The sequence below is a fragment of the Kwoniella dendrophila genome, chromosome 6 (assembly GCF_036810415.1).
Source record: "Kwoniella dendrophila CBS 6074 chromosome 6, complete sequence".
In the NCBI taxonomy this organism is placed as follows: domain Eukaryota; kingdom Fungi; phylum Basidiomycota; class Tremellomycetes; order Tremellales; family Cryptococcaceae; genus Kwoniella; species Kwoniella dendrophila.
In genome coordinates, this window is record NC_089481.1 from 1,156,537 (window position 1) to 1,175,419 (window position 18,883).

The 18,883-nt window shown below is 37.4% G+C and overlaps 6 protein-coding genes across 6 annotated transcripts; 2 read left to right on the plus strand and 4 right to left on the minus strand.

The window, feature by feature from the left end:
- Positions 1 to 116: 116 nt before the first annotated feature.
- L201_004983 (uncharacterized protein) lies at positions 117 to 3,357 on the minus strand (the record flags this gene model as incomplete). The annotated part of the gene is made up of 18 exons (XM_066220717.1): positions 117 to 167; positions 299 to 341; positions 429 to 539; positions 607 to 665; positions 736 to 750; positions 829 to 898; positions 966 to 992; positions 1,053 to 1,135; positions 1,208 to 1,411; positions 1,471 to 1,523; positions 1,587 to 1,635; positions 1,697 to 1,741; positions 1,817 to 1,887; positions 1,954 to 2,051; positions 2,114 to 2,171; positions 2,226 to 2,389; positions 2,526 to 2,819; positions 2,921 to 3,357. 18 exons carry the CDS (start codon positions 3,355 to 3,357, stop codon positions 117 to 119), a joined length of 1,932 nt encoding a protein of 643 aa, XP_066076814.1.
- Positions 3,358 to 5,026: 1,669 nt separating this feature from the next.
- Positions 5,027 to 8,667, plus strand: L201_004984 (uncharacterized protein; the record flags this gene model as incomplete). The annotated part of the gene is made up of 12 exons (XM_066220718.1): positions 5,027 to 5,482; positions 5,542 to 5,707; positions 5,762 to 5,791; positions 5,852 to 6,266; positions 6,334 to 6,860; positions 6,922 to 7,013; positions 7,072 to 7,122; positions 7,178 to 7,268; positions 7,324 to 7,553; positions 7,616 to 8,398; positions 8,463 to 8,545; positions 8,601 to 8,667. 12 exons carry the CDS (start codon positions 5,027 to 5,029, stop codon positions 8,665 to 8,667), a joined length of 2,991 nt encoding a protein of 996 aa, XP_066076815.1.
- Positions 8,668 to 9,367: 700 nt separating this feature from the next.
- Positions 9,368 to 10,235, minus strand: L201_004985 (uncharacterized protein; the record flags this gene model as incomplete). Its single annotated transcript, XM_066220719.1, has 2 exons — positions 9,368 to 9,863; positions 9,997 to 10,235. The coding sequence occupies 2 exons, from the start codon at positions 10,233 to 10,235 to the stop codon at positions 9,368 to 9,370; spliced, it is 735 nt and encodes a 244-aa protein (XP_066076816.1).
- Positions 10,236 to 10,680: 445 nt separating this feature from the next.
- Positions 10,681 to 12,453, plus strand: L201_004986 (uncharacterized protein; the record flags this gene model as incomplete). The annotated part of the gene is made up of 8 exons (XM_066220720.1): positions 10,681 to 10,735; positions 10,897 to 10,990; positions 11,090 to 11,189; positions 11,298 to 11,332; positions 11,439 to 11,514; positions 11,628 to 11,653; positions 11,782 to 11,991; positions 12,234 to 12,453. 8 exons carry the CDS (start codon positions 10,681 to 10,683, stop codon positions 12,451 to 12,453), a joined length of 816 nt encoding a protein of 271 aa, XP_066076817.1.
- Positions 12,454 to 12,932: 479 nt separating this feature from the next.
- L201_004987 (uncharacterized protein) lies at positions 12,933 to 16,220 on the minus strand (the record flags this gene model as incomplete). Its single annotated transcript, XM_066220721.1, has 2 exons — positions 12,933 to 14,590; positions 14,651 to 16,220. 2 exons carry the CDS (start codon positions 16,218 to 16,220, stop codon positions 12,933 to 12,935), a joined length of 3,228 nt encoding a protein of 1,075 aa, XP_066076818.1.
- Positions 16,221 to 16,697: 477 nt separating this feature from the next.
- L201_004988 (uncharacterized protein) lies at positions 16,698 to 18,829 on the minus strand (the record flags this gene model as incomplete). The annotated part of the gene is made up of 3 exons (XM_066220722.1): positions 16,698 to 17,368; positions 17,441 to 17,941; positions 18,031 to 18,829. The coding sequence occupies 3 exons, from the start codon at positions 18,827 to 18,829 to the stop codon at positions 16,698 to 16,700; spliced, it is 1,971 nt and encodes a 656-aa protein (XP_066076819.1).
- Between the last annotated feature and the right edge of the window lie 54 nt (positions 18,830 to 18,883).

The window sequence follows — 18,883 nt, forward strand, 5'->3', positions numbered from 1 at the left end:
ACTTAATCTGTTTCGAATAAGATGCATTTCTGCATATATGATTACAACACTTCAACTAAATATGCTTAAGAAGATTTTATGATTTTGATTTACGATTTTGACTCAACACATTGTACTCATATATCATAAGAAGCGGCCTTTCTATCTTCCGACATCAATCTCCAATGCTATGACAAACAGCAAGGTAAAGGATTCAACATATCAGCCTTTGATATATGTCAGACTATACGGGAGAGAAATAGTGAAATAAAGGCACCGAACGGAGAAGTTCATTATTAGCTTTGAGTTGTCGACATACCTCTAGAATCAGTAAGAAAGTGAAAGATTGCATATCTTGTAACCTAATATGGGGCGAAAGATTGTTCTTAGCTATTTGTATGGTATATTGTAATCCCATCATTAAATAGTTTCTACAAGACTCCACTCACCTCCAATTATTATTAACAAAATCATATCCATTCTTAGCTATCTCTTTAGCTAAGTCATCATGTCCTTTAATTTTACCATCAGGTGATCCGTTGAAAAAAGCCATTATATCGCTATTCATCAGAACGATCAGTTCTGCCACAACGACCTGAGAAGTCTTGATATAAGAGGAGGACCCACTGAATATCTGAATAATCTAGCTTTATAGGTACATATTGGTACCATGGTATCAACGTTTCCTAAGTAGATCAGATTGTCAGGCATTAATCGCCTATCCACTAAGATAGCTTGGACATTTGGACTACTCACATGAAACCATTCCGGCTGTACAAATACAATTACGAAATTCAATTCAGCTACTGAGGGACTAGCATAGTCACGTAATAAATAGCTATCACTCACGTATAAAGTGCTCTTCAATACAACATTATTACTGCTTAGCAATCTTCTGAATCTTGAACTCCATCCATTTCTATCATCATCAAATCATTACATCAGCTTTGACGAAATTCGAAGATACTGCAGCTGGAAAAGCTTACCCGTCGACATCGACAACGTATTTGTACCTGTAAAAAGATCTCAGCTTACATTACGCTGAGAAACACGAGCTCAACGGATCAGCTAACCTGAGAGCATCCTCCTTTCTCACTCTACCCATAAATTCAATCTCTCTCAACATATCGTCGCAAGACCCATCAGCTTCGTCACACTGTAATAACAAATCGTCAGTTCACGTTCCTCCTTATCGTACTACTATAAAACAAGGTAAAAAACAACTGACCTGAGATGGTACGCCACTCAAACCAATATCCAACCATTTATTCAGTTGTTCTCTTGTGTATTCACCCACATGCCCATTGGGAAGAAGCACGGGCGTTAGGTCATCGGTCGTAGAGGTATTATGTGCGAAGAAGTGTAACCTCTCTCTCTGTGATTGACGCCAAGGAGTTTTGCGTGAATGGAATAGACCAGTAGCTGAACCTCGCTATGCCAACGAATATTGATGTCAGAGTAGAGAAGATGCAGCTACGCAAAATGACTTACCCAGAACGCTTTGGCGATGTTCTTATTTTCCCATTTTACGTATTCCACTTTTTCTGCGTGGAAGGGTAAGATGAGCTTGGATCTAGTTTATCGGTTTGCCGAAGACTCGGACCCACCAAATACGCCATCCAGTGGTACACCGACCAAATCACTATTCCACATAGTCTAGAGAGGTAAGATCAGCTAATGGTTGCTTTACCATTCTATCGTAGCAATCTAAGCTGACTTTACAGGTGGCCACCACAGGTGTCATTTCGACGGCTGCTCTATGCTGTTCCGATAACAGTATATGATGCTGTTTTGTCATGTCAGCTTCATATCTTTAATGAAGGATGGAATATCTCACATAATTCATCAAATTTGGGTCTGAGCAATAGTCTGCACTTCTTTCAAAATCGGCGATGAATGATTTCTCGACTAAGTGACGTTGTACTTGAACCGTAAGCTATTTTATAACTGACCTCAAGACTGGAAAAAGCTTACCTTCTCTGCCTGTTAAGAAATCAGGTTGATGTAAATCGTTCAAGACCAAATCAGTCGCTCTTGTTTTCAATGGTGAATTATCGGGACATGACCAAGCCCTGTAAATCGTTCATCAGGATGACTGCATGTCTCAAACTGGTGAGTGATGAAAAACCCTTACCATCCATATGTCCATCGCATAGATTGTTCTGCTTTATCTAATTGTGCTTTTGGCCAAACTACAGTAGTAAGGTTAGCCATTTGGGAGTTCTACCCTAAGTTTCGTAGCTTACCTTTGCCGGATTTAGCTAAACTTTCAGCTTTTTCTCTGAAAGTGTTATGCACCATTCCTCTCGGACCATCATCAGATGAGAACGGCAATTCCAAGGGTGGATCCATCCGAAACATTTCATCTGGTAATAGGGGTAGGATAGGTAATAGAAGGGTGAGAGTATTGCTGAAAACAAGTATGATGAATTAGCTATCTGCTCATGTCTATTCGCACCTCGATACTGATGAGAGGCAGCGGTACGACAGACATCATTAAGTTGAAGATAAGTATTGAATGAAGCTGATCGACTCCTTTAACTCACTTGCATCTCCAACCCCAAGCTTCCTCACCTTGAATGATAATTCTTCCTTTACCTCTCTTATGATAATCACCTGGCACCCAGTTTTGATTCGTTTGACATGCAGTACCTTGATCACCTTGACCTTCAGGTACAAAAGTGAAAGTGAATATAGCTCCTTTTGATCTCACTTCTTCTATTCTTTCTCTGAGAACATTTACTGGTAATGATAAGAATGATAAGAATGGTTTGTGGGCAAACGGGATCAAAGATGGAACTGGTATTGGATTGGGTTTTATTGATTGAGTGAATTTATACCTAGCATTGAGCGACCATCAAAGACGAGTGTCAATCATCGTTTTGCTGGGGAATGTCTGAACAGTATCTGTGATAATAGCTTACGATGGATGTAAACTCACCAATGATCAAATCCCCTAGGAGGTTTCATACCGAAACTTTCTTCATAATCATCTACAGCATCTTCAACGGTTTTTATACTATCTATCTTACGTTTCTGCTTTTCTGCTAATGCTTTCCCTCTTTCGATCAATGACAATATAGGATGAATTGGATTTTGACTATTTTTTGTATTCTCATCTTTAGTCCAATAGGTTAAACCTTTATGATCAATTGTTAATCCAGAATCTTCATATGGCTCTCTTGACCATCCTCCTGATATTGGTGGTCTTCTAACCTTATAAATCGTCTGATCTGAATCATCTCTTCTAGTTGTGGGTCTACCCCTTTTTACTGACCTGTGAAGTTGGGTTAAAGTTGAAGTAGGCAGATATTGATGTATTGTAATGAGGATAACCAAGACTGATAGTGCTAGAATCGATTGAATAAAACGAGGCATGTTGCCAGATACCCCCTAAGATAATTCACAGCGATTCGCTCTGCCAAGATGTATACTCTAGTCTTAGGCTTTCGGTCAAGTGGTATCACTCAGGCCAGATTGACCACAATCGTTATTGAATTTCGGAAAAGAGAACACACCATCTTGATAGAAATTTAGTACTGACATTGGAGATTCGCTGGTGAACAACCCACACGTGCCTGATTCGCGATAATCGATCAATTGAATTTCCCACGGTAGCTTTGTTGACACTTTTCATTCGATCGATGACGTTCAACGCTCACGCAGGGAAAGATTAAACACCTTTTTCGACCAATATGCATTTTCGTAGACCAAAGTATTGGGTCTCTGCCGAAGATACACTTTACTTACCTGTCTTGCAAATGATCTGACTACCTTACCAATCTCTGGGTTTATTTAGTAAAAATTTGACAATCCAAACCTCGACGTAACGCTTTGACCATGTTACTTTTAACTTTTCAACCACGCATTGACCACGAAAGTGATACTGACACCAACACAAACGCACGGACATCTAATTTTCATCCCTCCAGATCACTTTCACACACTACTATTCGAATACTTCAAGATATATGATGGAACATGATGATCCTCCTTGTATCTTCCTTTCTAAAACAGCTGATCTTTCTTTCATTAGCATCAAGTTGTTTACCCGTCTTTTGAATTCAATCAAATCCTCCTTCATCTTGATCAATGACAAATTAGCCAACACTCTGCATTCAAGCGAGTTCATTCGCAAGCCAATAGCTTCAAACAACGCCTAGAAGGGATCGATTAGCTGTACATCTACTTAGTGGTTTGTGAACACATCGAATAACCAGTGAACAACCAAAAATTCTTTACCAAGTATTACCATCTCCAGGATTTAGCCGAAACACCGATCAAAACAAAAACCATCATCTCCTTTACCCCTTTCACAAAAATCAAAACCAATCTTATCGTAATTTGCTCGGTCCTCCAGTATTCAAAATATATTTCACTTTGTCGACAATCAAGACATTCTATAACAGCTAAGAAGACAGATAAAAAAGGTACAATCGGACAAACGAGGTCAATGCTTACATGCTAGATTACGTAGAATACACTCAACAGATCCTTTATTCGTCTATCACAGCACACATTGAAGCGATTTATCAAATTTAGACTGTGACAGCATCTCTACGGAACACGAGGTAAGTTTGATCTAAGTTCATTCTCATCATTTTGACTTTTAAGGTTACCGGTATCCTATTTACAGATAAATATATATATAACGACACAATTTCGTTACGATTCTCACTGCTATACATTCTTTCTACATTCTGTACATTATTTGATCTCCTCCTCACTCTAGTATCGCTTCTTCACTGCCTCTACAACTTCGAATATATCTTGAAAAACCTGCCTATATATTCGTTCAACCTTCTCAAAAGAAATCATATCAAAACTCATCGACTACGTTATATACAGTGAGTACCTGTTCCCACTTCGCATTCTGTTCCGTAAGCTATATCCTGCTTGTCTGTGCATTTGCCCCATAATTCCAGACATCTATTTACACTGTGATTGACAGAACTGACGTTATTCATATCGCCAGCTGGGCTCTGTGTTCGTCTATCTTTTCGTAACACTTCAGGCCACTTATAGCCTTTTGCAATCCACTTCAGTTATGCCATCAACTCCTCTTGAAGCAGAACAAGAGAATGAGGAGACTATACCTTACACTCCAGCAACGACACTCGTTACTTCCCCCTCACCAACTTCTGAAAAGCAACTTGCTCCAGCCTCTGCCCAAATAGAACAACCTCCTGCTCATTATCATTCGGCTACACCGATCCCTAAAGTCGAAGTCAAGAGAGAGTCTGTGCATCGTCATAAGGAGTCTTGTGATACTCCTTTACTCCCTCAGCAACAACAACTAAACACAAAACAAGAGAAACATATACCTTACGCTCCTCAGGTCGAAATGATGGGTAAACCGTTTCAGCCTGTTTACGATGAAAAATGCCACTATCCTCATCGTTCAGAGCCTCCTCCTGCCTTTGCTCCTGTCGCTCATTCAGCGTATGATATAATCCACACCATGAATCCTCTTGGTGTCCCTCTTCAACGACATCCTTATCTGGTAAGCTGTCAAGCTACTTTATCATGCGTAGATATCGAACTGACCTATAACACGAACAGACACGAGCGGTTATCTACGTCAATATGTTTCCTCCTGATATCCCCGAACAAACTCTTGCGGATGCTTTAGCAGGCTGTTTGCCAATAAGAGTCAAGATTGGTCCTGCTGTGCCTTCGGAAGCGAGGTTGTTACCTGATATGCATTATGACTGGATGAGCAAAACAGGTAAGTCATCTGTCAGGTAGATGGACAATAGCTAATGACCATGTGAAATAACAGGGACAATCGAATTCACGTCTTTGCCGCTGAGTGAGTGTTTGATGTACTTCTGGAGACTGCTTCTTTGGCTAATATCTATCACACTCTCAGCTGAACGAGCCTTAGCTATCTTGATCAATCACACAACGTTCGCCCCACGAGGAGTGTCGTTTTCTCCTTATCCTCCTCCACACTTCTTACCCATGCCTGAACCACCGACTGCGTCACGGTATATACGACCAACCCGACTTGCCAAACATCCCAGTTTACCTCCGCAACCTCAACCAGAAGATGTTTTTCGCACATTATTCCCGACTCCAGCCGATGTTTACGATGCTATCAGACCCTGGGGAAGTATCAGATCAGTCAATTCATACGTGATGGAAGCTCACGACGATGTGAAGATGGAAGGGCAAGAGCAATCACATGCATGGATGGCAAGAGTCGATTTTTGGTATGAAGAGGAGGCGAAAAACTTTGATATCGGTTTTGGAAAAACAGCAAGTTTACTGAAAGGATGGCAAATGTAAGCTTTTGTTCGAGTCATACTGATATCTCATTGGATCGGGACTGATAAGCTAATAGACTTGTAGCTTTATTCATGCTGCGATGCCAAAACCCGTTTTACCATTGGCACCGATGTATCATCAAGCCCCTTCGCACATCTCGAGCCAAACTTTTGCGCCCCCTCAATTACCCCAAACTCCAGCCAATGCACAGTATCTACCTGCTTACAATGACACCAAAGAGTTGAAACCTCTGCAAATGGGCATGATGTACCTGCCCGACGCACCATTTCCACCCGCTCCAATTAGCACCGACATGCCTCATTTCCCTGTGGCTGGGTATGATCAGATGCCGCATACCCCTCCCGCCATCAATTATATACCCCCTTGGGCTGAACATAATATGTTTGCTGCTACAGGGTATGTACCTGAGGGCTATATGGATGGAACCATGGTGCCCGTCACTCCAGAGATGAGTAGAAGAATGAGCAGAACTAGCATGAGTAGCTTGAATGGTAGGGGAAGGACTTGGAGTTTGACTGTCGGGGAAAGTCCTGATGGGGAATTTAAGCCGACTGGTCTGGTAGCAGATGATGGTACGATTATACAACATGGTAAGTGTGTGGAGTTCAAGTTGCAAAATAGGCAAAAGCTGAACGCGCCCGCGATCTATAGGTCCCGGACAACATATAAGACCAGCTCCTTTCTTTGGCCCCGGATCAAACAGTGTTTCTGGATTGGTAGACTATAGTAATGTATTTGTAAAGGTGAGCTTTCTCTCATCTCAGAGCCTTTTGATGAGTTGGAGCTGACCGACAGTGATAGAATCTGGATCCTGATATCAATTCGTACTATCTCGAAGAAGTCTTCGGCAATGTAAGTGCATTCCGTCACCGCAAAATTGGAATCGTATTTAATGCTTGCGACATAGATCGGACAAGTAGTCAGCGCTCGGGTGATGCGAGATGATCAAGGGCGGTCCAGAGGGTATGGTTTTGTCAGCTTCCATACTCCAGAACAAGGTAGGTCTTGTGTAGTCTGGAGTCTGTCAAAAACAAAGACTGATCTGTTGTGTAGCTGCCTACGCCATAACCACCCTTCACAATCAAAAACTCGGCCGATCGACGATTTCAGTCACTCTTCACGAACCTCGCAAACTTCGACCAGAAAAGATAGCTGAACGCATGGCGGAAGGATTACCGGTTGCTTTTGGTCGTCAATCTTCTACTTTACCAAGACGGTCAATGAGTCCCGTGAGATCAGATCGATTAGAAAGGGTCAAACATAGCTATGAAGAAGATGTCAAGGTAAGCAATGCAATGATGATGGCGTATAAGACAACGCCTGACTCTAATGGAAACTCTTTCAGCCTCGCACTACAAGTGATCAAATCCGTTCATTATCCCCACATTCTCGTCAAATTGCCCTTGCTAAGCGAATCTCATCTAGAGTTCGAAACTACGCTCGCAGTCATGGTATTGCCGACTCACACATCGAACCAGCTATCAAGACCCTGGCTCAACAAGATCTCTCCCTTATCCCACTTTTAAACGATAAAATCCAGCTTGATATCAGGATTGATGAAGCTTTCTCATCATTCAAACCAGATCTCAAACCTTCACTTCCTACAAAACCAGTTGTGCGACCCACTAACGAAGATCTTGTTCAGCTTCGCGAAGAAATTAGCAAGATTGATCCAGTAAACCTGAACGACATAATGCCAATTCTTCTTGAAATGCTTTCGCCGTTGGATTGGGAAACCATATGGACTCAACAAAGGATTGCCAAGAAATACGGTCTTGCCAAACAAATGCTTGATAAGAGGAAGACTGAGAATTACGAACCTGTCAAATCGGAAACGGACGAACAAGAAGACATGAAGAAGGACAATGCTCAATTCGTTGAACCACCTAACAATGATCTTGTTCCGCTAGAAGGTCTCACGATTCCTTCTTTTGTCACTCTCCCTGCTACAAAAATTATCTTAAACCTTGAGTGCGAACAAAGCTCTTCACTTCTTACACAATTGGGAATCATTCAGCCTACAGCAAAAGAAAAGTCAGATAACGCAATCTGGGTTGACAAAGTCATGAATAAATCAAAGGTGGAAAGAGGTGTAGAAATAGCAAGTATACTTAGTAGAAAGATTGATGTGAGTGAGACTCGGCACAGCTGTCCCTGGCGTTCTCCCTGCGTAGCTGACGAAGGATTGATAGGTTGATACCCTCAAACGAAGTCAGAAGCTCAAGGTTATCAAAAGCTTGATTGATGCTGAGGACGAAAAGGCTTTGTGCCAATTGTAAGTTGTCTAATGTGTATCGTCGTCTAACAGATAGCTAAGCTCTCGGTTGCAGGATCATCTATCCCGCTCTTCTCAATGCTAAAGTTAAAGCTTTTGTCGAAGGTCAAGCAAAATCTTGATTTACCAGTCCTTCCTGTCTGCAACTTGATGTCGGCATTACTCCCAATTCTTATCGCTACAAGCTTGGTCAAAGACAAATCGATAACAACATATCAACCTATTCTATATCTACTGCCTCCCTTTTTACCGTCTTCAATCTCACCAACTTTTTCTTTTTTGGGTTTCACCATACAGTGTATAATCAATTTCGATCAACCTCAATCAATAAAAATAGGAAAAAACGAACTTTCACGGACTTTTACGATTTACCATATAATGACAGTCACGAATCGCAACAAAGCTCTACGTTCATTTGAAAATTACGGTCTTTACGATATATCAGTAGCATCACTTCACAATCGTTCAACGCTTTTCGTTTCCACCTTCCCGATTGCATATTTCCTTTACTTTTGGATTGAATTTTGGTATTGATGTTTATAATGAAATTGTGAACAATTTTAATTTCATCACTCTCTCCGTTCTTTCCATTTTCGTCCTATTTGTATACAATCAGTTGGTATTACCTCACTGGTGGTGGTATATTGTAAATAGATTAAAAGTCTCATCTCGTCAAATGCAACAATTTCGTTGTCTTCTATCGTGCGTAGTTCACCATGATAATAAGTTCAGCGGTACAACAAAATATGGCTGAGTCATTACTGTACATCTCGTGTATATATCGATATACGTATTTAGCATGTTGGAATAAAATCACATATCTTACAATCTTTTAAACCTTTCAGGATTTTTTGAATTTTTATTATTATTATTATTATTATTTTTTTTAGTTAATTTACTTGTACCATTTGAACCGAAAATTATAGTCCACCAACCCCAAATTGATAATAAAATATTACTTCCACCTAATAAAATATTTAAACCACCTATAGAATTTGAATTCCAAATTATTAATCCAGATAAACTTGTTAATCCAACTAAAATACCTAGTATAGATTTTCTTGATGGATTATTGATGTCGGAAGTGTAAGTTGGAACTAAACTAAATATAGATATAAGTGAAATTGTAAATAAACCAAATGAGATGATTAAACATAAAGTTGATTCTAAATTTGTTAAATTATCATAATGTTCTTCTCTTCCACCATTATTATGATTGACTGATAGATTAGAAGTTGATGATGAAGATGAAGGTGTTTGTGAGAAGAATAAGAGGATACGAGGGAATAATAATAATGGTAAAGCTAAGATTGAATACCTAGATACGTAAAAAGCAGATTGAATTTTCATTAGTATGGAATTCCTCATATGTATATGAACCAAAGTATAATGACATCTAGGTAATCTCTTGGACATTAATACGATCAAGACAGAATGCAAAAGCAACTCACCAAGCAGCTAAACCTAATCCCCAAATGCTTATAGCATCCAAACCACCTTCTTGTAAATGTACAGCAGCTTTAGCTTTTTCTTCTGCTGTTCTATATGCTTTACCTAATGATCCAGGTAATGAATCTCCTAGACTACTTGTATTATTGTTTGTATTAGTAGCTGGATGTCTTGGTGGTACAGGTGGAGGTGGAAGAGGAGCTGATTTACCCATTGGTTTTAATTCAATATGATCTGACATAATCTTGGTTAGAGAAAGTGTATCTACTCTACTGTTTCGATATCGATTGGCGCTGTTAGAAAGTGATCCTTATCAGGTTTGACAAGACATGAGGATTTGATACATAAGCTAAATATCATCTGAAACGTTGTAATGATGAAGATACAGCAGCCTTAGCAGCACTTTCACAGCAAGACGTCATCAAGCGGCAACTAAACAGTACTCGTAGTGTACGTAATAATCAAATAAGCAGCTATCGACAAACCACGTGATCTACTAGTAGTTGAGCTCGACGTGTCCGGACAAGCAATAAGACTAGTGCAATAACAATGGAATGGTAGCAGGTAACGACAACAATGATGCTCAAAGCGATATTGATGATAACGATAAGACAGAGCGTGATAGCACTCCAACCCGCAAGTTAGATGAGATAAGACAGCAAAACTTTAAAATAATATACAAGTCCATGAACTCACACACTATCGATATGCCTTCTATAGCTGCTAGTACCGCACCTTCCGGTAAGTTTGGTTCACTTGGTGTTTTAGTCAAAATCGATGCAATTGACACATTGAAGCTGACATGCTAGTTTATATCTATATCTAATACTCATGAATCTATCAATTATCGAATCCTATCATTCATATGAACGTGAAATATCGAACAATTTTACACTGAACAGACTCAGATAAATACTCTGTCATCTTACCTACATATAATGAAAGGAAGAATTTACCTGTGATAGTATGGTTATTAGCTAAAACATTCGAGTCAAAGTGAGTCAAGTTTGTGTACAAACTAAATTTACCGAATCATACTATATTTTTATGATTAAGGCTGGTCAACTGATATCTTATACCTGATACTTGTGTTAGAGGTATTCAATGGGAAATTATAGTGGTAGATGATGCTTCACCAGATGGTACACAGGAAGTAGCCAAGCAATTAGCAGGTATATATGGTGATGATAAAGTGGTAAGTAGATATTGCGCGTTCAAGATAATGAACACTATGACGGGTTCATAGCAAACTTTGATCTCGCGAATCTAAATTAGTAATTAGCTGACATTTGGATGGGTATAGGTACTTAAACCTCGTGCAGGTAAACTTGGTTTAGGGTGAGTTTGATTCTTCTCATTTATTAGTACAGACTAAATACAGCATCCATTAAAATTACTAGTAAAAGATGATTGTGTTAATCTACTTGTATCCATTTCTTGGTAGTACCGCTTATGTTCACGGCTTGAATTTCTGTACAGGAAATTTCGTTATTATAATGGATGCTGATTTCTCACATCATGTGAGTAAATTATCGAGAGATTACAAAACAATATATTACATATCATAGAGCGATGCTTCATGCTTCGAAGTAAAGGAATAGTGAATTGATTCTCATTCTGGATTATCTTTTAGCCTAAATTCATACCCGAATTTATTAAGTGAGTTAGTTTGATTTTCCCTTCTCCTTCGTGACCAAAATTATATATATATATATATATACAAATACATATATATATTCAACAATACTAATTGTATATTTCTCTTCGATACCTAAACCTCATCACAGATTACAGAAATTACATAATTTGGATATTGTAACAGGTACAAGATATTCTTCAACACCATCACCTAAATCATCTTCAACAACTCCAGTTGGATTAGGTCCAGGTGGAGTTTATGGATGGGATTTAAAAAGAAAATTAGTATCTAGAGGTGCAAATTATTTAGCTGATACAGTATTAAATCCTGGTGTAAGCGATTTAACAGGTAGTTTTAGGTAAGTCCGGTTTATAAACCGAATTTCATTGTTTCATTGTTTTCATTGTTTCATTTTTGAATTGATGAATTTGTTGAATTTGTTGAATTTGTTGAATTTGTTGAATTTGTTGAATTTGTTGAGTTGTTAATTAAATGTAATGAAAAGCTGACTTCTCATCCCATTTCACACATTATTCATTCATTCATTCATTCATTCATTCAATCAATCATTCATTTATTTGAAAATCCCACAAATTCCAGATTATATCGTAAAAATGTAATTCAAGATATAATTTCAAGATGTACATCAAAAGGTTATGTATTTCAAATGGAAATTATAGTTAGAGCAAGATCATTAAATTATTCAGTTGGTGAAGTACCTATAACTTTTGTTGATAGAATTTATGGTGAATCAAAATTAAGTGGAAATGAAATTATTGGTTATGCAAAAGGTGTTGGTAGTTTATGGTGGAACGTATAGTTTAGTCATAATGGATGAACAAATATGTATACATATTAATAGAATTAAAAAGAAAAGAAAAGAAAAGGGAAGGAAATGAAAGGAAAACAAAATAACTTAATCCCCCCGGTTTTTTTTTTTTTTCGAAATATCCCCTTCTTCGCTTGAAGAAATCATGCATGTTGTAAATCAGTTAATTATACCTCACGAGCATATGAATATTGAGTCAAATAATCTGTTTCACAGCTTGAGCTAGAAATCAATTTGCGATCTCAAACAAGTCGATATGAATTGCTTTTCACCATTTCAGCTTCTGATGAATACACACATACATATATAGGTTACATTACTTGTATACACTGATGTACTATTTATCGTAATTTACAACGACTACGAGATACAAGATATACAAATACTACAGAGATCTGCGTTGATCTTAGCATATTTACAATATAGTTTATCAAAGCAATAAAACGACTCCAAAATATATGGTATATATATTAATTCGCTACGACTCCTAACCCAATTCTATGATTTTGAATATCATTCTCTTTTCCTTGATCAATATCATCGCCACCGACACCGGTATTCTCCAAATCATCATTTCTACTTTTATAACTTTCTGCTTTTTGACTATGACTATGTCCATAACCATAATAACCTAAACTACTATTATTACCTCTAAAACTAATTGGTCTTTCATTTTGTTGATTATTCCACCCTCCATCTCCACCACCACCGCCACCGCCAGACAGACCTCTCCATGACCAACCAGATTCATATGATTCCCAAGATCCTTTTCTTCTTATTGCTCTTACACTTGCATCTCTATCAGATTTACTATTACTTTTATGATTAAATGATATTATTGATGTAGCTGTACTGAGATGTGTTGAAGGTGGATAATTATAATTATAATTATTTTCATAATTTGATATAGGTCTTTCTTCTAATGGTGTTGGTGTCGGTGCCCAATGAATGGAAGGTGTTGTGATCGAGCTTGGTTTCATTTGATTTTGAGTGAAAGAATGATTATCTTTTAATCGCTGTATCGACGGTGGATCGTTTGATAATTTGTCATTGTTGGATATGATAGTAGTTGGTAGTTGAGGTGTATCTGTGTTTGCAATCGTACCAATTTCATTTTCAATTTGAACCTCATTATTAACTAATTCTTGCACTGTTGCTTCCACATCGAGTGTTTCAGCCATAATTGGAATTTGGCGTAATCTTTGAGTATGATTTTCCGTATCATCCTGAATCTCACTTTCACCTTGATCTTGATTTTGGTTTTGATTAGGTGACTGACCGAAAGTTGAACTTGCCAAAGTTAACATCGAAGCATTGTCATCAGGTATTCCATTTGGTATTGGGTTATATATTGGATGATGTGGTGTATGTTTTGGAGCTTGAATATGTGTTTGAACAGGTGTCCACATCAATGGTCTTGTAGGTGAAGGTGTCATATTAGATGTTGGTGTTGTAGGTGTTGGTGGTGTAGGTGAAGATTCAGGTGCTGTGATTAAAGGTGATTGATTTCGCTCACCATGATGATGCAGATGATGAGTAGGCGAAGTGGATATTGGAGGAGCGATGTTGAGGGATGAGCGTGTAGTGGAAGACTGAATAGGTTGATGTGAAGAAGAGGATGAAGGGTGATCTTGATCTGATAGATTAGATGAAGCGGGGGATGAGTTGATCACACCACCTAAACCAAAAGTACCATCCTGAGCGACTGCTGGAGTTTGTTGTTGATCTGACATTACAACGTGTTGCGTTTGTGGTAGTACCTGAGTGTGAATTTGGGGTTGCTGAGATTGAGGAGCAGCAGAATGAGATTGAGCGATATGGGCTACAGCAGGAGTTGAATCAAATGAAATACAGGTCGTAGGTTTAGTTGAAGTTGAATCTTGTCTACTTTCTCTACCTCTTTCTTCGTCTTCATCTTCTTCATCTCCATCATGATCTCCATCTTGATTGTGGTCAACATTTATTGAATCTCTTCTTCTATCATAACTATATCTATAAGTTGATCCATATAATCCATCTAAACTACTTGATGTAAAAGATCTATTATGTCCTCCATTAGCAGTCGTATTATTACCACCTAAACCTGACCAAGTGGAATAGAATGTGTTGGTCCTTGATCTATTCCCAACTATACTTGATGAAGGTCTACCTTGATTAGGTTTCAGAGCAATATCATGGGTATGACTACTTGTATTGATAGGTGAGATTGGATTTGAAGAAGTTCTGATCAAAACTGAATTTGATGGTGTAGGTGAAGCAGGATGACTTGGTGGGAAAGGTCTTAAACTTGCATCATCATCTGCTTCTGCACCTATAGGAATACCTGTACCTGTACCTATACCAACTCCTAAACTACCAAAATGATTTCCTATAATAGAATTTAAACCTAATCCTGAAGAAGGTCTACCTTCATTCGTACCATTTGTTGAAGTTCTACCTCTAAATCTTCTTCTTGTTATGTGTCCATTTGAAGGTTCACTTCCAATTATACTATCATTCAAATCATCTAATGATCTAATTGGATTAGAATCTTTATTTGATATTATCGATGTTGATCTAAAAGAAGATCTTGACCTTGACCTTGATCTTGATATTGATCTAGAAATCATAGAATCTAAAGAATATGATCTTGATCTTGATCTTGGGCTACGTGATAAATATGAATAAGATAATGACATTGATAAAGTGGTTTGATCATCTTGACCATGATGATTATGATTACCTATATTTGTATTTCCGTTATCTTTTTGTGAATTACGATTTTTTCTTTTTATCGTATCTCTTATATTTGATGCAGCTATTAATTTAGGTATAGGTATTGAAGGATAAGGATTATTCATTTCCCTTCTACGTTCTCTTTCTATTGTACCTATATAACTTCTATCGGCACTGTTACTTGAAAACATTGATATTGATCTATTTTCTGAGAATGTTGAAGATGAAATCTCTCTTTTCATATCTAATCCTATTCTCATTCTGCCTCCTCCTCCTCCTGTTTGAGTATCCTGCGGTAGATGATTGCTTCGACTGATAGGACGATTTGAGGTCAAAGGTACTTTCCCTTTTGATCCATTTGAAGTAGGAGGTTTGGACATCGAAGGTAGTCTGTTTCTACCATGACTATTCGGTAACTTGGGTGATCCATTATAAGGCTGCTGTGATTGATGGTATCGAGACGATGAAGAAGTAGGTGAAGAAGGTGATTCTGATATTGTTGCTCTTCTTGAACCTAGTTTACGTGATATCCAATCGAATATAGGTTTCGTCCCTCCCAGCTTCTCTTTGTCTTTTTCTTTCTCTTTTTCACGAAACTGCGAATGATTGATACTGTTATCAACTAATTGTCTTTTTGAAGTTATATTTTGTTGTTGTAAATGTAAATTAGCATAAGCTTCTGCTGGTGTTCTTCCTTTTGATATTGATGAAGAAGCTATATTATTGTTATTGGTATGATCATGAGTTGAATTAGAACAAGGTTGAAATAGAGTTTTATTTCTTGTAGGTGAAGGTGGATTTAAAGGCTGAGTCATGGTACTTGGACCTTGTCCTGGTGGATATAATGGTTTAGGAATAGGAGTAGATTTCGACCCTTTTCTCGTTGGTAACACATTGGATTGGTTCAAAGGAGGTACAACTGAAGTTTGTTTAGGGTTTGTTCGAGGTGATGATGGTCCTGCCATTTTGGATGAAGGTGATATTGATTGCGTGATGATTTTAGGTGATGGTTTGGCTGATGATGTTGATGATGAAGATATCATATTGAATAGGATAGATCAGATCATGTATAATGCAGGCATGTCCATGTCCATGTTCATCAAAAGTATAGGTATACAGTATTCAAGAAATGTGAGGAAAGAGGATGAACAGCAAGTTAACCTGTAACTGCGTGGACTAATATATACTACTAATATTGATACACCGGAGACCGATTATAGCCTAATATAATTGCGCACTACACCTCATAGATTTGTTTACATGATTACAACGTTATTTTCAACATTTTGTTAACCGAAAGTGGCGTAGAACATGATCAGAATGTCTTGGCATAATTGTAGATCACAGATCATACATCATACGATATCATCATCCTTATAGTCATCACATTGATAGTTTACTGTACATGCAACAAATTGACATCGATATGCAAGGAATAGATTCATACAACAAACAGATCAATCTATATAATGAATTGTGAAACTCATATTAAAAACATGCGATTATAAGATAAAACGTATTCACCCATTACACCATCTATTACCATATTGATCATAAGATGGTATACCACCTTGCAATGAACCATCACCTCTATCTGAAGATTGACCTATAAAAGCATAAGATTGTAATGAATTTTGGATTTTTCTTCTTGGACATCGGAAACCTAAATTTACTGGACATTTCTTATCAACTTGATTACAAATTGATAAACAAGGTAATAATTCTTGATATTCATATTCTGGTATATAAGTTTGATTATTTCTCGGTTTATCATTTGTTCTATCAATAAGGAATGGTTTAATTATTTGTTGTTGTTCTATGTTATTTGAATCTGGATCTAATTCACTTTCTGCAGTATTATTTGTGTTTGTATTACTCGTCGATGAACCACATTGAGGTATAACTAATCTACATAACCAATTTCTATAAGATGAAAAACAATCTGAACAACTTGATACATGTGAATATAAATCTCTACCACATGCTTGAGCAGATAAAGATGTTGAAAATCCTTCCAAATTATCAATTAGAACTTTGATCAATTCATCAGGTAATGTCTGAACGGGTGAAGTTTCAGATATCAATTCGCCAGAAGATGTAGATATTGATGTAGAGTTGACAGGTAATGGAGCTGAATAAGCTATAGATGGACAGATTGATGTGGGTAAAACAAGTTGACAGGGGAATGAGTCTGATTAAAAGGCGGTAATGTTAGCTGTGTTCCGCATGGCTGAGAACTACCGAGCTATTGTGTGACACTTACCAGGTTTAGTAGTAAACCAAATTGGACTTAACCAAGTCCCTTGATCATCTTTAATCCAAGCTGTATAATTGTTACTGGGAGATAATCCACCGATTGTCCAATAATGTCTATAACCTTCTTCATCGTTTATCATAGAGTATTGAGGTTCTTCAGAGTCGGATTTAGTTATGATTTTTTCAGCTAATGATCCAGTTTGATTCACACTTAGAGATATTGCACAAGTCGAATAATCTAATTGGTTTGAAGTAGGTGACGAATTTGATGTGGTCGGAACAACGTATAAAGTCAAGTTGTTTGATAAGCTCGTATTTCCAGATATCAATGATTCAGGTGATAGATCGTTTAAAGGTGTAAAAGTCAGTTGGGGCGCAGGTAACGTATAGTTTGGATATGTTGGTTCATAAGGTAATGAAGCGTATAATAATGGTGAGAATATCAATGCTTGTGTTGATGTTGTATCTCCTAGAAAAGGTATTGAGGATGATATAGTTTGTAGAGGGCCTATTTCGTTTTGGAATGATGATATAAAATCAGTTAGTCAATCAGTAGATTTGCACAAAAACCATCTATATAGATAAAAATGAACTAACCATTTTCAGATGCTGTCATTTGAATTATCAAATTACCTACAACATCCAAATCATCTAACGTTTGACCATCCATTTCTAAACCTAAACCAAATAAGATATAAGTTTTAAATGAATTTTCATAATTTAAAGTAAAATTACCAAAACCTTTATTTAAAATTATATTCCATATATTACCATTTTTATTATTCTTCTCATTATACCCTCCTCCATTTCCATTATTTTGTGATATTATTCCACCTGAACTTTTATCTATTATAGGTCTTGAACCTAAATCAAATGATAAATTATCTGAATCATCTAAATCATCTTCAGGAGTTAAAGTAGTCAATAAGATTGTAGGTAATAAAGTTGTATTTGAAGTTAAAGTACATATTGAAAATGTTAAGTATATAGGATTCACTTGAGGTAAAACTAATTGAATTAAAGGTGTGGTCTTGTTTAATGCCGGTAATGTTACTGTTGTAGGTAAAGATGGTATTGAATATGTTTTAGTAGCTGATGCGATACTAGAAGAAGAAGCTGATACGGTTGATGTTGATATTGATGTTGTTCTGCTTGATGAGATGGTTGTACGTGTACTTGATATTGTTGATGATGCTAAAGCTGAAGTAGAAGTGGAAGTTGAGTCCTGAGCTAGACATGTCGAAGGAAGAAGAATCAAAAGTAAAAGTCCTAAAAAGATTGTATATCCATATGAATGTTGACAATAAAGGCGACTTTGTTCATTCTTTTGAAATCGACTAGGCTTCCTGAATGTATTTGTAAGACCTCGTTGGGGTATCGGTTGATCGATAGACATCCTATAGTCAATTATGCCTATCTCGTTTTGACTTGATTGCTATATCATGATTCT